This window comes from Xenopus laevis, chromosome 8S (assembly GCF_017654675.1).
Source record: "Xenopus laevis strain J_2021 chromosome 8S, Xenopus_laevis_v10.1, whole genome shotgun sequence".
Lineage (NCBI taxonomy): Eukaryota > Metazoa > Chordata > Amphibia > Anura > Pipidae > Xenopus > Xenopus laevis.
In genome coordinates, this window is record NC_054386.1 from 25,959,198 (window position 1) to 25,978,113 (window position 18,916).

Consider the following 18,916-nt stretch of genomic DNA (forward strand, 5'->3'; position numbering starts at 1 on the left):
TTAATGGGTAATAAACTCCACTTGATGTGTTGTGCTCATAATGATTCACTATATGTTTAAGTTATCAAAAGCTTTACATTACTTTCTGTGCTACTACTGGAACTTATAATTGAAACAAATGCTATTTATGTATTGACATTGCTCCAGTATGCTGCAGGTAGCACATAACATAAATATACTGGGGTTAGCTTCTCTGGGTCAAACCACTTTGAACTTATTTTTCATTTTTTTATTATTTGTAGATTTTGAGTTAAACTCATTATTCAGCGCTTAGCAATTTTAGGGTCCAAATTAGCCTACCAACCATGCATTGATTAGTATAATTTGTATAGGAGACTGGAATATGAATAGGAAAGGGCCTAAATGGAAAGATGAGTAAAGTTTTAAAGGTGAACCAACCGTTTAAAGCTGGGTAAAAACAGACCCAGCTGTTCGAACTGGTGGTAAAATAATAAGATTATGCATTTTTAAGCCTTTCAGTGCCAGACACTTTTCCTTATTCTATTAAAACCTATGGTAAAACAACCAGTGCTAGAGTAGATGCACAGCCTAGAAGTTAAAAGGTTTAGATATGGTGGGTAAAAGTGACCACTAAAGGCTCATATTTGGTTCATATGCAAGTGTCTGAATGAGCAGTTTACCCTTGGGAGTGATTCATCTTGTTTTATCACCGACTGCTATACACAACAATGCAGATTTACTACCAGATGAGATTGGAATCTGCTCAGATGTGGACCAGGGTTTTTTTTACAATGAAAATTTACCCAGAGTCTTGAGGTCACAGCATGGATTTATCTTCTTGAAATTAGTACTTTTAGACAAAATTATATGAAATGGTGTGGGCAACTAACACCTGTGAGGACATAGAAATCTGGATGGGCAGGCCTGTACGGGGATTCAAAATAGGCCCTGGCATTTGAAGTACACAGAGGCCCAAACAGCCCCCTACCAGCTCACTAAATAGTGTATGTATATGGCATCTTACAGCAGCCCCTCTGGCATGGGTTTTCCTATTCAAGAAATGATTAAACAATAGGCAAAATGTATATAGCACATTAAGATCTCTTTTCCACACACTAAAATTGAGCATCATGCCCCCCTCATCTCTTGCAGCTGATGGGTCTGTTGCCACTGTTGTAACACCTCTGGGAGATCCTTAGAAGACCAATATATAAATATAGCCCTGCTGACAAGTGTCACATGGAGTGGTAAAAAACCATCACCATTATCTGTAATAACGATTCTGTCTTTGTTATATGAAAATCTATTGGATAATTTGGGGACGGTTCAAGAGGGGTTAAATAGTATATAAATTTGGAGGAGGAAGAATGGTCTGGGGCTGTTTTTCATAAGGGCAGGGCTTCTGGTTTTTGTTAAAGCAAATATGTGCTTCCTTCTTTATGACATCTATCTGGGAAAGGTCTTTTCCTGTTTCAGCAAGATAATGAACAAATAATGGCCCATATAGAATTGGTTGCTGAGACTGTAATGGAACAAGAGTAGGGACTGTCATAGCAGCAATAGGAGGACCAACTTAATATTGAAACCTTTTCAATTATCAGCCAGATAATTTGTGAAAAAAAGCTTATTTGCCTCCCACATTAGGAGGCAAATTTATCAAGGGTTGATTGAAAATTAAAATTTTATAACATTTTTATGGTCAAAACTGTCATATTGGACTAGGGGGTTATTCAAATTCGATTTGAGTTTTTAAAAAAAATCAAATTCCATTTTCGAGATGTATCATACTCTAGTCCTTGAAGAACTCAAATTCGACTATTCGCCACCTAAAACCTGCCGAATTGCTGTATAAGTCAACGAGAGAGGTTCAGAGATCAATTTTGAGTAGTTTGCAGCCTTCCTGACATTTGAGTTTTTTTGCAGAGAAAAAACTTGAATCGACTTTTTTAAATTCAAATTTGGGTCGATTCCATTCATCCAAGTTTAAAAACATTTGGGGACAAATTTACTTATGGTTCGACTGTCGAAGTTAAATCCTTCGACTTCGAATATTGAAGTCGAAGGATTTACCGCAAATATTTCGATCAAACAATCGAACGAAAAATAGTTTGATCAAACGATTAAATCCTTTGAATCGTTGGTTTCAAAGGATTTTAATCCATCGATCGAACGATTTTTCTTTGACCAAAAAAAGATTGCAAAGCCTATGGGGACCTTCCCCATAGGCTAACATTGACTTCGGTAGGTTTTAGGTGGCAAACTAGGGGGTCGAAGTTTTTTTTTTTAAAGAGACAGAACTTCGACTATGGAATGGCCGAATAGTCGAACAATTTTTAGTTAGAATCGTTCGATTCGAAGTCGAAGTAGCCCATTCGATGGTCAAAGTAGCCAAAAAAAACATTCGAAATTCAACGTTTTTTTTATTCTATTCCTTCACTCAAGCTAAGTAAATGGGCCCCTTAATGTTTTTAATAAATTTCGATTGGTCGAATTCGAGTGTAGGGGTGTTTTTAAAAACTCACATGAATTTGAAATTCGACCTTTGATAAATGTGCCTCCCGTGTTAATATAATTATAAAACAACACATATTTATGGTCAGTGTCGGACTGGCCCGGCGGGACACAGGGAAAACACCGGGCCAAACCCCCTCTCCCGATATTCGGGATTGTGCCAAAAAAAATTCTTCAGCTCCGTGCAGTGCTGTCTGCACATGCGCAAAGAGCACGCAGTTTGCGCATGCGTGTGGTGTAGTTCACACGCGTAGAAAGTAAGTAGAGTTGATGCATTTATGTACCGAGGACTCCTAAATGCAAATACATTTTTTCAGCAACAAATTATATCATTCGTCCACATTTGGCCTGGCCAACGGGTGTGCATCTACTTATATACCCACAACTGACCCGCCCCTGTCTCTGACATCATGGAGGGGGCAGGGCTGTTGCCCGTACCTATAAGTGGATGCTGCCAGATGCAGACGTGGGGCATAGTTAGGTTGCAGGTGGAAAGCGAGGCAAGAGAAACCCACTGACCCACGGATAAATGCACAGGTCCCACAGGCTTTGGGCCGGCTAGCACATCACTACTTTTGGATAACAGTTGCAATCTAGGTCCAAAAGTATTTTGATATACAGTAAATGATGGTGGTGATACCAGTTCATTGAGCATGTTTTATTGTGCAATATTAAGGGGCAGATTTATCAAGGGTCGAATTTCGAAGATAAAAATATTTTGAAATTCGACTTGAAATACTTCGAATATCGAAGTCGAAGTTTTTCCCGCTGAATTTGGGTATCCTGCGGTCTAAGTAAAATTGTTCGATCGATTGCTGATATCCTTCGAATCGAACGATTTTACTTTGACTTCCAAAAACGTAGAAAAATGCTCTAGAAGGTCCCCATAGGCTAACATAGCACTTCAGCAGGTTTAATTTGGTGAAGTATTGAAATCGAAGAGACAGTACTTCGATTATCGAATGGTCGAATATTCGAACGATTTTACTTTGAAGCAAAGTCGTAGTATCCTAGTCGATGGTCGAAGTATCCAAAAAATTACTTTGAATTTCGAATTTTTTTACTTCGAAAATTCCCTCGAATTCATTTGGACCCTTGATAAATCTGCCCCTAAGTATAGTTGCCATACAATCTACTTGGACACACCATCTTGAATTCAAAATAGAAACAAAATAAATGATATTGTAATTACAACTGGGGCTGACATGGCATGAACTGTTCTTCATATCAGCCTTCTACATCTATCTAGCACTCCTACAAAAGAAATCCTTTCTGAATCTTTACCCTTAGTCATTAATTGTCAGTAGTAAAGTATATGCCATGTTGTTTTGTGTAGCAATCCATTTTATATACAGTCTACTCAGCATGCTTCTTATCTCATCATCTGACCTGAATGATCTGATGGCTCCCTTATTCCCTGTGAAAACGCCGAACTTTATTTTGGGCCTATTCCCCTCAAACATGATGTTGGGGTACCTGTGCCGCCTCTTCTTGCGTCTTTTGCTCTGGTTGAGGGATTTGGGAAGTTTTCTATCAATGGAAGAAAGATCTTCTGAGTCTGTTCAAGGATAGAAAGAAAGATTATTATAAGTTATGTGATTGCAAGTCTCTGTAAACACACACACATACATGACATGTTATTATGCTTATGAGCACCAACTGGTAAACCTAGGCTTACATGTTACTTATTCCCTATTCTTGAGGCATACTATACCACTTGTAAATGGACATTGCTCTCAGCAAACACATCTTAGTAGCACATGATTGGGAATCAGGATCTACAATAGTGGCAAATTGTAGATTTAATCAGCAGCCCATTAGTGTGATATCGGCCATTATCCTCCTCTATAGCTATGAACAGCAACCAGTCACACCTAGAAACCCTAAGCACAAAATAATAGAATGCTGTAGTTTGTAAACTTTGCCATTCTATCTTGAGGTGCATGGACATAACAGCAGAAGGTGCTTCTGTTACACAATTACCTTTTGTGTAAACAATTCCTAATATCATGAAATCTAAAAGAAAAATTAAATTAATTATAAATATTTTATATGTTTAATTGCTCTGAGTGAGCACCTGAGCGCTTTTCTATTATACATAAAGGTGATATAAATTGCAAAATTGCTCAGAAGAGCACTGTGTGAAAATTTACATTATCCATAATGTACATATTTCCTTTAAAGTTTGCTTACTAGAAATCTCCCCAACTTGTTTAGTTGCCCATGTGTTGGTGGCCTTAAAGTCAATGTACAGGCAAACTATCATTTGGAGATTGTAAACCCTCGAGAGCAAGGCTATAAGATTCTATTTTTTTATTCTGTATGCCTGTGCTATTAAATTATTTTAAAGTGCTGTGTGAATAAATAATGATGATGATGACAATGGTAGTAGAGTACTTGATCCAGAAGGTTTACAGTGTGTTTCTAGAAGTCGCTGGGAATGAATGTAATCTCTTCCACCAAAACTCTCAGTAAGATGAATTATTTGCAAATATATACTAAGACTGTGAAATCTGAACCAGTATGGACCCCATTATTCCCCATTACATATAACTACATATCTAAGTGTTTTTGGCTTTATATATTACAAGTATGGGACCTGTTATCCAGGATACTCAGTAGCTAGGGCTTTCTGCACAAGAGGTCTTTCTGTAATTCGAATCTCCATATATTAAGTCTACTAAAAAATAATTTAACGCTTAAATAAACCCATTAGGATTGTTTTGTATTAAAGGGATACTATCATGGGAAAAAACATTTTTTTCAAAATGAATCAGTTAATAGTGCTGCTCCAGCAGAATTCTGCACTGAAATCCATTTCTCAAAGGAGCAAACAGATTTTTTTATATTCAATTTTGAAACCTGACATGGGGCTAGATATTTTGTCAATTTCCCAGCTGCCCCTGGTCATGTGACTTGTGCCTGCACTGTAGGAGAGAAATGCTTTCTGGCAGGCTGCTGTTTTTCCTTCTCAATGTAACTGAATGTGTCTCAGTGGGACATGGGTTTTTACTATTGAGTGTTGTTCTTAAATCTACTAGGCAGCTGTTATCTTGTGTTAGGGAGCTGTCATCTGGTTACCTTCCCATTGTTCTTTTGTTTGGTTGCTGGGGGGGGGGAAGGGAGGGGGTGATATCACTCCAACTTGCAGTACAGCAGTAAAGAGTGATTGAAGTTTATCAGAGCACAAGTCACATGACGTGGGGCAGCTGGGAAATTGACAATATGTCTAGCCCCATGTCAGATTTCAAAATTGAATATAAAAAAATCTGTTTGCTCTTTTGAGAAATGGATTTCAGTGCAGAATTCTGCTGGAGCAGCACTATTAACTGAATCATTTTGAAAAAAATGTTTTTTTCCATGACAGTATCCCTTTAAGGATTAATTATATATTAGTTAGGATCAAGTACAAGCTTCTCTAAATTATAGAGAAAAAGAAAATAATTTTGAAAAATTTTAATTATTTCATTAAAATGGAGTCTATGGGAGCATTCTGGATAACGGGTTTCTGGATAACAGATCCCATAGCTGTACTAAAATCATATTTTAAAAAAATCATGGTTAATGCATTTTATTAGAGATGTACCAAATCTGGGATTTCTCCTGAAATTTAGCAAAATCCCAGATTTGTTTCTTAACATTAAGATCATGGTTTTTTTAAGGTTTTCCTCAAGGGACCAGATTAAGCCTGTGAGTCAGCTTTGTGAGCCAATAATTGTCTTAGAATTAATTATACACATCATTTCAATAACTGTTGCCTGTTGTATGCAGAAATTACACTGTATTAAATTAAATAACGGAGACCTGCTATAAACAGAATAGAGCAGCGTTGTAATCACAAGTAGAGCAAATACAAACTTTAATGAGCTGGACAATTAAAGAAAACAAACGAAAGATACAATTTGGATGATCTCTGATCTGATGGGAACTGGGAGCCAACTTAATTGATATAGCAGCTCTGACAAATCTCTCAGCATAAAATGTATAAATATGATATATTTACCTTGTAAATTATCATGGATTTTTCCCCCTATATAAGCAACCATTATTAGCAGTACATACACTTTCAAATTAATGTACATAGGATGTGACCTTTATAACCTGGTTAAATTTCCCTTTACACAACAGCACATTTCTTTAATAGAAAATAAAAAGGAGAACCTACATAAACAGACTAAGGCTAAGGCCACACGGCGCGATTTCGCCGCGATTCTGCGCTGGGCGAGTTGCGAGTTGCGAGTCGCTGCGGTTTTTAAGCCGAAATAGCTTTGTTAACTTTGGCGCTGGCGTCAATGCAAATCGCTGCGAAATCGCTGCGCTAATTCACACGCGGCGATTCTTTTTCTACTGTCGCCCGGAAACGCCCAGCGAGGCAACTTCGGGCGACAATAGAAAACGAATCGCCGCGTGTGAATTAGCGCAGCGATTTCGCCGCGATTTGCATTGACGCCAGCGCCAAAGTTAACAAAGCTATTTCGGCTTAAAAACCGCAGCGACTCGCAACTCGCCCAGCGCAGAATCGCGGCAAAATCGCGCCGTGTGGCCCTAGCCAAATGAAGCTTTCCCTTTTACTTGACTCCTTTAGGCTAGGGCCACACGGCGCGATTTTGCCGCGATTCTGCGCTGGGCGAGTTGCGAGTTGCGAGTCGCTGCGGTTTTTAAGCCGAAATAGCTTTGTTAACTTTGGCGCTGGCGTCAATGCAAATCGCGGCGAAATCGCTGCGCTAATTCACACGCGGCGATTCGTTTTCTATTGTCGCCCGAAGTTGCCTCGCTGGGCGTTTCCGGGCGACAGTAGAAAAAGAATCGCCGCGTGTGAATTAGCGCAGCGATTTCGCCGCGATTTGCATTGACGCCAGCGCCAAAGTTAACAAAGCTATTTCGGCTTAAAAACCGCAGCGACTCGTAACTCGCAACTCGCCCAGCGCAGAATCGCGGCAAAATCGCGCCGTGTGGCCCTAGCCTTAGGGTAGGGGCACACGGCGCGATTTCGCCGCGATTCTGCGCTAAGCGAGTTGTCGCTGCGTTTTTTAAGCCGAAATAGCTTTGCTAACTTTGGCGCTGGCGTCAATGCAAATCGCGGCGAAATCACTGCGCTAATTCACACGCGGCGATTCGTTTTCTATTGTCGTCCGAAGTTGCCTCGCTGGGCGTTTCCGGGCGACAGTAGAAAAAGAATCGCCGCGTGTGAATTAGCGCAGCGATTTCGCCGCGATTTGCATTGACGCCAGCGCCAAAGTTAGCAAAGCTATTTCGGCTTAAAAAACGCAGCGACAACTCGCTAAGCGCAGAATCGCGGCGAAATCGCGCCGTGTGCCCCTAGCCTTACAGGCATTCCCCAGAAGATAAGATAAGATTCTTTATTTGTCACATGCATAGTTATACAGGTACAACATGCAGTGAAATGCATCCTGATCCATTTTCTTTAGACTGTGCAAAGTTAAAACATACTAGTTAAATACTACAACTAAGTACAAAAGGATTACCATAAAAAAGTAAAGTTATATCTTATATGAATTCAAGGAGAGACTATAATATGTACACACATTGCTATTCTATCTTTTCTGCTATGAGAAACCCAGAATTACAGTATAAACCAAGCATAAAAGGAAACAATTATTTAGCCTAGAAATCACAATAAAAGAGCAATCCGTAATAAGATCATATAACTAGAAAATAACCCCCAATAACTAGAGAATTAACTCTCATAAATGATGAATTAGCCAGGATTCATTAACAATAGTATTGTAGTATTGTGTAATAAATACAATATAACAAAAAAAATATGTTAAGCAAATTAATTAATATGAATTGTAGTAAGGATATTTATATGAATATACAATATAATACAATAAATATACTAACCAAATAAATAGTAATATGCATTGTAGAAAGGCTACTAATATTACTAACCAGAATTAGGAAATGATATATAGTTTCAAAGGATGCATCTGTTCTTCTTTTCCAGAATTGTGAGCCTATTATTCAGGTACTGTCTGGTGATTGTATTATATATTCATTTGTATCCAGTCTCTTTGTTTTGTTGTGCTACAAACCCTGCTCATTCACTCCCTGGCAGATTGGATTTCCTTGGGCTTTGGCAATGCCAGGACAGGAGACTGGTCGATGTAGTGGTAGCAGCTACCCTGACAATTCACAATTGGGCACACAAGACGCTGCCACAGTCTCAGATAATATAAAAGCAGGTAAGATAGATAGATAGATAGATAGATAGATAGATAGATAGATAGATAGATAGATAGATAGATAGATAGATAGATAGATAGATAGATAGATAGATAGATAGATAGATACAAGTCCCCTGTGTGCATCCTCCTTTTTTGCTTTTTTTTCAATAGAGCAATTTTTGGTAGCACCAGGTTTATGTACTATTTTGTGGTGTGCTGAACACTTTTGGACTAAATTATATATATGTGTGTATAGATATATATCTATATATATAGATATATATCTATATCTATATCTATATCTATATCTATATCTATATCTATATCTATATCTATATCTATATATATATATCTATATATATATATATATATATATATATATATATATATATATATATATATATATATATATATATATTTGGGTACAAGTGTCTGGACATACATCAGTGGACTTTCTAGAGTCCATGTCTTGAACAGAAAACACAGAATACAGTTCTACAGTGCAGATTATTCGTTTCTTTACACCAGAACATTTGTACACATTTTCTGCAGCATTAATACACTTAATATAATCCATGACAACACCAATGAATATGCAGTAAAGATAAATACGTGCTCATAGTCATTACACAGTCCATGTATCAAAACCAGGTTAGTGCTGCGACCAGAATGCATTGACACTGTCCCTTTATACAAGAGTACGTTGGTTTTGCACCTTTACTTTGTTCGTAGGATTTCGATTCATTTCATTTCCTAACAGATAAATGCAGAGTTCCTTAGAAGAACAAATAACGTTTTCGTTCCTACTTTATTATAATGTAATATTAACTAAAAAAAAAAAAAGGCAATGTACATGGTGTATATACATGCATAGAACACACTATCTTTAATCTAACTAACTAATCTAGTAAATTTAGATCTAGTAATCTACTAACCTGGCAAATCGGACATGGATAACATTACTAAAGCAGAATAATGAAATATAAGCCTATCAAACATTAATATTATTAATCAAGGACAACACACCCCTCTATCCATCATCCTTTGATCGCAAGGAGCAAATATAATATTAATCCCCCAAAATAGAAATATTTATTTTATATATATTTATATTTATATTATAAGCACTAAATGAGAACATGATATTATCACAATAAAAGCTGTAGTAAATATCAGTAAGTAACCAATCAGAAAACAGGAATCTTGCAATAAGTGAGAAATACTGGAGCCTTTTATTATTACTAACCTGCCTTAGCCCTGAGATTAGTATTTCATAACCCATCATGATTTTGCACTTAGTAACCGCATCCCTGGTATAATCAGAGAATAATTTAACACATTTATTCATACCAATAGCTGCTCCCTTGGGGGGGGGTAGACTGTAAATTGAAAAATAGAATTTTTCCTATAGAAATAAATAGCATAGCTAAATAACTTTCCAGTATACATTAATAAAAAAAATGTTAAAAAAAAGTATTTGTAAATATTTTTGCAACTGAAAACAAGATTTGTATGTCCCTTTTTTTGGGGATGCTTGAAATAATTTAGCAGAAATCAGCAGAACTCTAGCCTAGACTCCAATACCCACAATGCCTTGTATTCATTTCACAGGTCAGCTAATTATCTGGTGCACTTTTTCAAAAGTCAGAACCACCAGGGCACAATATAGAAAAGGCACACAGGCGCTGCTTTCAATAGCAAATATATGTATACATATACTTTAAAAACAATAGAAACAATGGGGCTCATTTATCAAAACTGGGCAAATTTGCCCATGGTCTGTTACCTATAGCAACCAATTAGATTGCTGCATTCATTGTTCTTCTTGCAGCTGGCTTTAAAAAGCTAATCACTGATTGGTTACATAGTTACATAGTTAAATTGTGTCCAATCAAGCTATAAAAAGTCCATCAAGCTATAGGTAACAGCCCATGGGCAAATTTGCCCAGTGGTTTCTCCCAGAATCTCCATCAGGTAGAACCACTGTGAAACTATACATTTTTCGTTTTATATTTGCACTGACAATGAAAGATAAAAGTATTTGTGCATCCATACCCAAAATTTAAGCTACCTGGATCCATATTTAAAGTTGTTAATATTTAAAGTAGTTCACCTTAAATTGAAATCTGTTCTCTCAGGCTTGGAACTGTAATGCTCACTGGTAGCTAGGGTTTCGCTACCCTAGTAACCAGGCAGAATGGTATATGAATATCACAGAGACTGAATAAAAAGATTTAAAAAATTAAAGCCTCTAATTCGATCTGTTTTTGGTTGCTGGGGGCTTCAGAACTAGGTCACATATTCAGTTGCAGCCTGGAATGAGACCAAATAAGATGAACAGAAACTAGTCAAAAAAGAAGACCAGTTGAAAAATTGCTTGGAATAGAACCATCAATAACAGTTTATCTAAAGGCGAACTTCCCCTTTAAACCGGATCAGTATGTAGGTAGCTAAAGGCACAGTATGTTAAAATGCTGTTTATTTGTGATTATTTCGTGCATTAGACTAGCCGCAGCTACAGTCCTTATGTAGAACTATAATTCCCAACACCTGCATTGGAGGTGATACCAGAGCAATACATATAAATATATTATATCATAAGTATTATATATACATATACAGGTAGATGGCTGGTTATTTGGGGAGTAATACTACTGTTAGTATATAAGGGTATCCCACTATTGATTACTGGCCTGAGAGTGCATCTCCTTATTCTCAAATCAATAAGAACCATACATTATTATTTCTAGTATAACACAGTGGATACAAGTGACACAGCATCCCGTTAGTACAAGGCAGTATTTATATTTTATTTAAAATGTCGAATTATTATCTAACCGGATGTGATCATTTCATTTCTCGGTCATCAAACAGAAGAGCATAATACAAATTGCTAGAATAATAAAAAATTGCTAGAATAATAAAAGTTGCTAGAATGTTAATAAAAATTACTAGAAAAATAAAAATTGCTAGAATAATAAAAATTGCTAGAAAAATAAAAATTGCTACAATAATTAAAAATTGCTGGAATAATAAAAATTGCTAGAAAAATAAAAATTGCTAGAAAAATAAAAATTGCGAGAAAAAATATAAATTGCTAGAATAACAAAAATTACTAGAAAAATAAAAATTGCTAGAATAATAAAAATTGCTAGAAAAATAAAAATTGCTACCATAATAAAAATTGCTACAATAATAAAAATTGCTACAATAATAAAAATTGCTAGAATAATGGACTGGGTTACAGTACCGAAACTGTGCCAAATGACTGGTTGTTGGCAGAAGACAGAAATCCCAAAATGGTCTCGCAAACAAACAGTAATTTAATGGTAATAACATAACAAATAACACAAGGAGGAGAAAGTAGCTGTCACTTTCCAGGATGAATGTGAGTTTATAGGCAGCTGATAGATAATCGGGTACAAAGGCGCTGGAGGGCTGGGAACAAATAATAATAATAATAATAATAATAAAAATAATAATAATAATTATAATAATAATAAAAAGTCGGTGAGTAACGTCTGTGCTGCACTTTGTGTGTCCACATGTAGCTGATTATTTCTGTTCATTGTTAGCAATACAGACGCGCTAATTACTTGTATGGCACGGGCTGTGTATTCACACTGGATCAATAAAACTTATGTTTCAGCACAGACACAAGTTGGAAGACCCACAATTATAACACAGTCCGGCGCCCAATTTATTTACGATTATCTCTGTATAGATATTTATATATATATGGGTAACAGGCAGCTACAAAAAGAAGTTGATCATTTGTTGGGTTGAGTACAAAATGGGTCAGTGTCGAACAGCGGCTGCTCCATTATCTCTGTCCCCAGTCAGTCGCATTATAGTGCTGGGCTCCAGGGAACAAACGGTGCTGGTCAGAAAAAGTACTTGCATAGTCCGAAACGTTGTCTTGACCTTGTCCTTTGGAAAACAAAGGCGGTTTTACTGACAAAGAATTGGAGCGCTGCGATAGGTACATACCACTTACATACCCACAGACTTTTACACCTGATAGGAATGCTGCCAACCTGTTACTAGAACTCACCCACTGAGCTCTAACTAGAAATTAGAAAAGAGGGTGCACACCTTTAACAATATATAGTGCGAGGTGCTAATCCATAGGGAGACTCCCCATGTGGCTTACTTTTTATTTCTGTAATTTTTGTATATTTTTATTTTCTTTTTTTACTTTTTTTCACCCTCATGTCATAAATATATTATTTGTATTTAATTTCTGTAAATTGAGTTTGTAATCCTTTTTCACTTAGTTCTAACAGCGGCCACAGTTTGGCTCTTCATTTCCAGGCGATAGAGTCTGACAGCAGTAAAACCTGAGTTTCTACACTAGATCAATGTAAATATTGTCAGTAGGAGCAGCAATCAGGGGTGTAACTACAGGGGCCCATTGTCGAAGTGGCCCAATGGGATACCAGGAAAACTCCTGGAGGGCCCAGGTGTCAGTGGCCCCTTATGCTGATAAACATTTCATGTTCATTCCTTATTTCTATGAGAACAAAGAGGCTAAATAGATGGATTAATAGATTACAGTATGTAAAAAATAAGAGACTAGGAGAATAGAGGTTGAGTGAGAATAATAATACTGAGAGTGGGCCCTAATCTAAGGCTTTTTGATGGGCCCCTGATCTAAGTTTTTTTTGGTGGGCCCCTGGTGTCCCAGTCCCACACTGTAGGGGCCCCATAAGGCTGTAATTCATGAGCCATGTCAATATATATTGGTAAAAAGTACAACCTCTGGATACGTTGGGGCCCTAAAACTAACTTGCTATGGGGCCCAGTAACATCTAGTTACTCACTGGCAGCAATGGCCACACTTAGAGCCCCACAGAGGCAATGACATTTCTGTTCTCCTGCTTTTCTGTCCCTGGATCTGTGCTGGGGGATTATTATTCCTATCATTGGTCAGATAAATTTGTCACTAATCTATTCTATACAAAGTGTTTCCTCACAAAGCGACGGGTTAATTCGTTTGAATAAAATCTGGGCCGAGCAAACAAGATAAAAGATTAGGTATTGCGCTGGCTCTGGGGGAGATCTCGTTGCTGCTGCTGCTAATATCTGGCTGCTTCAGTATAGCGCATATTTGTTTGGATAAAATGACATTCCCCTCAGGTGGCCCAGAGGCAGACCAGGGAGTCACTTTGATAAACATATAAAACGTGTCACGATATTCGCGTTGTGTAGTCAGAGCGCATGGGGTTACGGGGTGCAGTGCGCAAAGTGGACTGGCTCAGCCTCAAACGTGGGTCATACCACCCCGCTCGCTCCGCAGGGGCTGAGATTAACAGAAGGAGTTGTGTTACTCAATACTGATAATGCGTTACTGCCAATGCCTGCTTCTCCTGTTCACATTATAGCCTTAACATTAATAGCTTGTGATGCCCACACGGTGCCCAGCCCCGGGTAACAGACGCCTTTATTGATGTATTAAACGTGTCCTTGTGTGAGGGAAGTCAAATTCCTCCTGTGCTACAAACCCGTAAGTAAGAGTTTGGAAGAAAGAAGCGGTGCACTGCTCTGTTGTGTTATACCTGTTGTGTATCCTTGTTGTGAATCCCTGCTGTGCACTGCTAGACTCCTTGTGATTGTGTAGACCTGTGTAATACCACGTGTATACCTGTTGTGTGTTCTCTGTGCCTCTTCTACATTGTGCAAATATTACATTGCAGCGATGTTAACACTGCATTTATATTGCACATTGTATAGGTGTGTTTGTTCGCATTTTGTGCACAGTCTGGAAGTGTTGCTAACTGATTTCAATGAGGTGCATTGTGTGTTATTGTGCATTAATTGGGAGTGTGTTGTGTATTAAAATTGTCCATTGTTCTTTGGTGTTGTGTATATGAGAGAGAGTTAACCATTTAGTATGAGTGCCAGGGAGTATTAGTGCAGTAGCTAGTGTTAATACTGTGTATTGTATTGTATTGTATGACTGATGGTGTGTCAGGACTGTGACATGCAGTGTGTGTGACAATATATATATATATATCTCCTGTTCTATATAGCAGGGGAATAAAGTTGTGCCATTTCACCTGTTGCCCTTATTCTCCATTACCTGAACTGCAGGTTCTGCTTCCCTCCTCTTGACCTGCCGGCTGTATTCTTGGCCCCAGGGGGTCCCCCAGTAGCAGCCCCGGCTGGGTGTAGAAGGTGGGGATCCCCCCAGCTGCCAGAAGCCCCAGGCCAGTGCGGGCAGCCAGCAGATGGGTCCCAGGAGATAAAGGGTGCAGGTGCCTTTGGGGGGGTGTAGGGGGTTCTTTGTTGAGTCCCAAGATCTCTTGGATGCCAAATCCCGTGCTCCGAACGGGGGGCCCCTCTCTGCCGGTCATATTGGCCCTATTCTGGTCCCAGTGCTCACTGCTCCCAATGCCTCCGCAGGTCCCTTTATACCCAGCCGGGTGACAGCAGAGCAGCCAATGGCAGGAGCAGCTGCAGGGGAGAGTGCACAGCTGGAGCTCACTGACGGGAGAGTGTGGGCTTGGGAGCAAATGTATGGTCTCTGTATGTGTGTGTCTGTGTGTGTGTGTGACTGTGAATCTGTGTGTGTGTGTCTGTGTGTGTATATATGTCTGTGTGTGTGTGTGACTGTGTATCTGTGTGTGTATCTGTAAGTGTGTGTGTGTGTCTGTGTTTGTATATGTGTCTGTTTAAGTGTGTCTATGTATCTGTAAGTGTGTGTCTGTGTTTATATGTGTCTGTGTAAGTGTGTGTATTTGTATCTGTGTGTGTGTCTGTGTATCTGTAAGTGTGTGTGTGTGTCTGTGTGTGTATATGTGTCTGTGTAAGTGTGTGTGTGTCTTTGTGTGACTGTGTATCTATGTGTGTATGTGTGTGTATGTGTGTGTGTATCTGTAAGTGTGTTTGTGTGTCTTTGTATCTGTAAGTGTGTATGTGTCTGTTTATATGTGTGTGTATATGTGTGTGTATCTGTAAGTGTGTGTCTGTGTGTGTGTATATGTGTAAGTGTGTGTGTGTATCTGTAAGTGTGTCTGTGTAAGTGTGTGTGTCTGTGTATCTGTAAGTGTCTGTGTATCTGAAAGTGTTTGTGTCTGTTTGTGTGTATATGTGAAAGTGTGTGTATCTGTGTGTGTGTGTCTGTGTATCTGCGTGTGTCAGGGAGTAGCAGAGGTGCCAGCTGATTAGTGGGGGTGCTGTGTGCTAATATTGGACATATATACATAGTAGTGAAGCAGAATGGATTTTATGAATACTTGCGTCTTTTGCAATGTGGGGCCCAGGGGGTGAGGCAGGACTGGACCTCAATTCAAAATATGCCATGCCATTCCTAGTACACAGAGCCCGAAACAGCCCACTTAGTAGTCACTTTCTATGGTCTTACAGCAGCCCCTCAGGTATTTGCCAGATCCCACAGATTGCCAGTCCGGGCCTGGGGTGAGGATGTGGCCATGCAAAGGTGTGTAAATGGGAGAAGACTGGGGTGCAGGCTGGGAAAGTAACATTTCAATTTTCTTCATTCATTAAAATGATCAGTTATTTACTACTAGATGATGAGTTCCCAGAGCAAACCTTCTCCGCCTACAATGGCATGTTAATGGCAGCCACAGAGCTAAAGCAGGAATATTAGCTGCCCCTTCCTTGGAACACACCCAGGTGCCAGTTTTATGCACCATGGATCCTGAATTAAAGAAAATTATATATATATATTTTATAAGTAAGGACGAGCACTTTGTATAACCTTTCCAGTGTACATTTACATCATTTCTAGAGTTTCCATGCCCATCGCAACCTTTTTTTACCTCTAAAAACTTGTTCCAACACTGATTGAAACGTTGAGAGAGAGTGAAATATGATCACAGTGAAAAAGTTATATGGAGTGATGATCCATTCTATGAAAAAAATACACACACAATTAATTACTGATGAATTAATTGTAAATTGTGAGAATTGTGATAAATATCCACATATATATAAAAGGGGTTGTTCCAAAAACTTTTTTTTAGTTCAGTTGTTTTCAGCAGTGCCCGGCCAACGCGGGCAGGCGCCCTAGACAGCCTGGCACGGCAAAGTGCCCAATACGTGAGTGCGCAACGCGTGAAAAAACACAAGTGCGCATGTGTGAAAAAATACGAGTGCGCATGCGCACTTTCGTTTTTCACGCATGCGCACTAGTATTTTTTCGCGCATGCGCACTCGCGTATTGGGCGCTTTGCAAAACAAACACGCACGTCGGCCAGAGCAGTGACCAGACTAGGGTATAGCAGAGGCAGAGAAGGTGCGTGCCTGGCGCCCCTCCAGCTTTGCGCCCTAGGCACGTGCCTACTCTGCCTACCCCTAGTTCCGGCCCTGGATTTCAGATAGTTTACCAGAAGTAAAATACTTTTTAATTAATTTTTTTTTTTTTTTATTTGTGACCATTTTTTGTAGCGTTTAAAGTTTCAAGTTCTTGTCTCTGGTGTTTCATTCTTGTAGCTCAGTGATCCAGGTGCAGATTCTAACCTGCTACAATTTGCTCCATTTAGTTGCTACAATTAGTTCATACATTTCTCAGCAGCATCTGTCGAATACTAGCAACCTCCAGAGCTGCTTCAAAAACACATACGAAAGTATAAAATTACACTTTAAACTTCAATATTAGAAAAACAGTCACACTTAGGAACAGGGCCGGACTGGGGGTTAAAAGCAGCCCAGGCAAAAAAAATCAAAGCAGCCCACATGTAAACCCCTCAGTGACTTCTAATATCCTTATCATTTACAGTAGGGGGTACATTATCCCTTATAATACATGAGTGATACTCAGAGTTCCCTGTATAACTCAGCCTGCAGCCTTGTGCCTTTATATGGTCACAGAACAACTCCTCAGTGACTTCTAATATCCTTATAATTTACAGTAGGGGGTACATTATCCCTTATAATACATGAGTGATACTCAGAGTTCCCTGTATAACTCAGCCTGCAGCCTTGTGTCTTTATATGGTCACAGAACAACCCCTCAGTGACTTCTAATATCCTTATCATTTACAGTAGGGGGTACCCTAAATCATTATGGTTAATATGGAAAAGGCCCACATTACTGGATTCTTTCTGAAATAAAGATCAAGGAATTAAATCTTATGTTTTTACACTGGTTCCTGTGGTTCTTGCCTGATTGCACTGATCGCTGACCTGTATATGAAACTTGGCATTTACCCCCCCCCCACACACACACACCTGACCCCTGACCTTTATATTGGACTATGGCTTCTGTCTGACACCCTGACCTCTGATTTGTGCTCTGGACTAATTTACTCACCATAAGCAGGTTCTACTCTCTGTCATACTTCCACACTGCAGACTGTTCCATTACCTGCCTTACCCAGTCTGTGGGCTCTGTGCCAGCTATACCCAACCACTTCACTGTCAGGGCCGGTCTTACCAACTGCAGGGCCCAATTAGGGCAACTTTGGCAGGGCCCCCAGATTTAAAGTTGACAGACTATTTCTTAACGATTTTTATAGAATGTTTATTCTGTAGAAGAAAATAATGGGGCTTTGCCTCATGCAATCACCAATGTTTGGGGACCTCTTTTATTATCTCAAGTCATATTTAGTTTGCAAATAAGAAGTTACACTACTGGGATAAAAAGATGGATCTACAATGAGCACTGAGAAAAGCGATTACACAACTTCATCTTGCTAAACCACTGCAAAACTAAACAGAGAATAAAACATACCTTCTTAACAAGATGAATTTAAAAATAAAATATTTTATGCCAAATTATCTAGAATAAAGGTCACAGTGCAGTTGCAGAGTTTCTTTTTGTTTTACATTTGCAGATATAACAATATGCTTCTGGCTGCTCGCTTTGCACTAATAAAAGATGATAATGCAAGTACATATTATATGCAGCCTGACTTACTTTCTCAGTCATGTCATGACTGTGTGGCGCATGGCAGGAAGGATAATTCAGTAGGTAACGGGCGCGGGACCCAATTGCGCCCAATCGGCCTAAGGCCGGCCCTGGACATGGGCATGTCCATCTCCTGGATTTTGTTGAACATGAGTGATTATCTATCAACATTCTTGTGCCAGCAGGATTAGTGGAGAAATGTACCAGTGTAGAGCTACAACAGGTAGTGTAATGCTGAACATTAAATGCCAATGTACAAGTAGAAATACTACCCATTATGTGCCAACAAGATCTCAGCTTTATAAGCCACAGTGCCACCAGGAACACTGCCTTAGCTATGGAGTTGAGGCAGTGGACAGTCACAAATATGCTCTCAGCCCTT

At 39.0% G+C, this 18,916-nt stretch overlaps 1 protein-coding gene across 3 annotated transcripts in view; it reads right to left on the reverse strand.

Annotated features, from left to right (window-relative positions):
• vsx2.S (visual system homeobox 2 S homeolog) overlaps window positions 1-15,167 on the reverse strand; it is a 34,249-nt gene extending 19,082 nt beyond the window's left edge. The window contains exons 1-2 of one of the 3 annotated variants that reach the window (XM_041574940.1): window positions 14,743-15,167; window positions 3,862-4,030 (exon numbers count right to left, since the gene is read on the reverse strand). In XM_041574940.1, the coding sequence (XP_041430874.1) occupies window positions 3,862-4,030; window positions 14,743-15,016 (443 nt within the window). In that variant the 5' untranslated portion in view covers window positions 15,017-15,167. The remainder of the gene's footprint in view (window positions 1-3,861; window positions 4,031-14,742) is intronic. The other 2 variants (XM_041574942.1, XM_041574941.1) reach the window with 2 other exon arrangements.
• Between the last annotated feature and the right edge of the window lie 3,749 nt (window positions 15,168-18,916).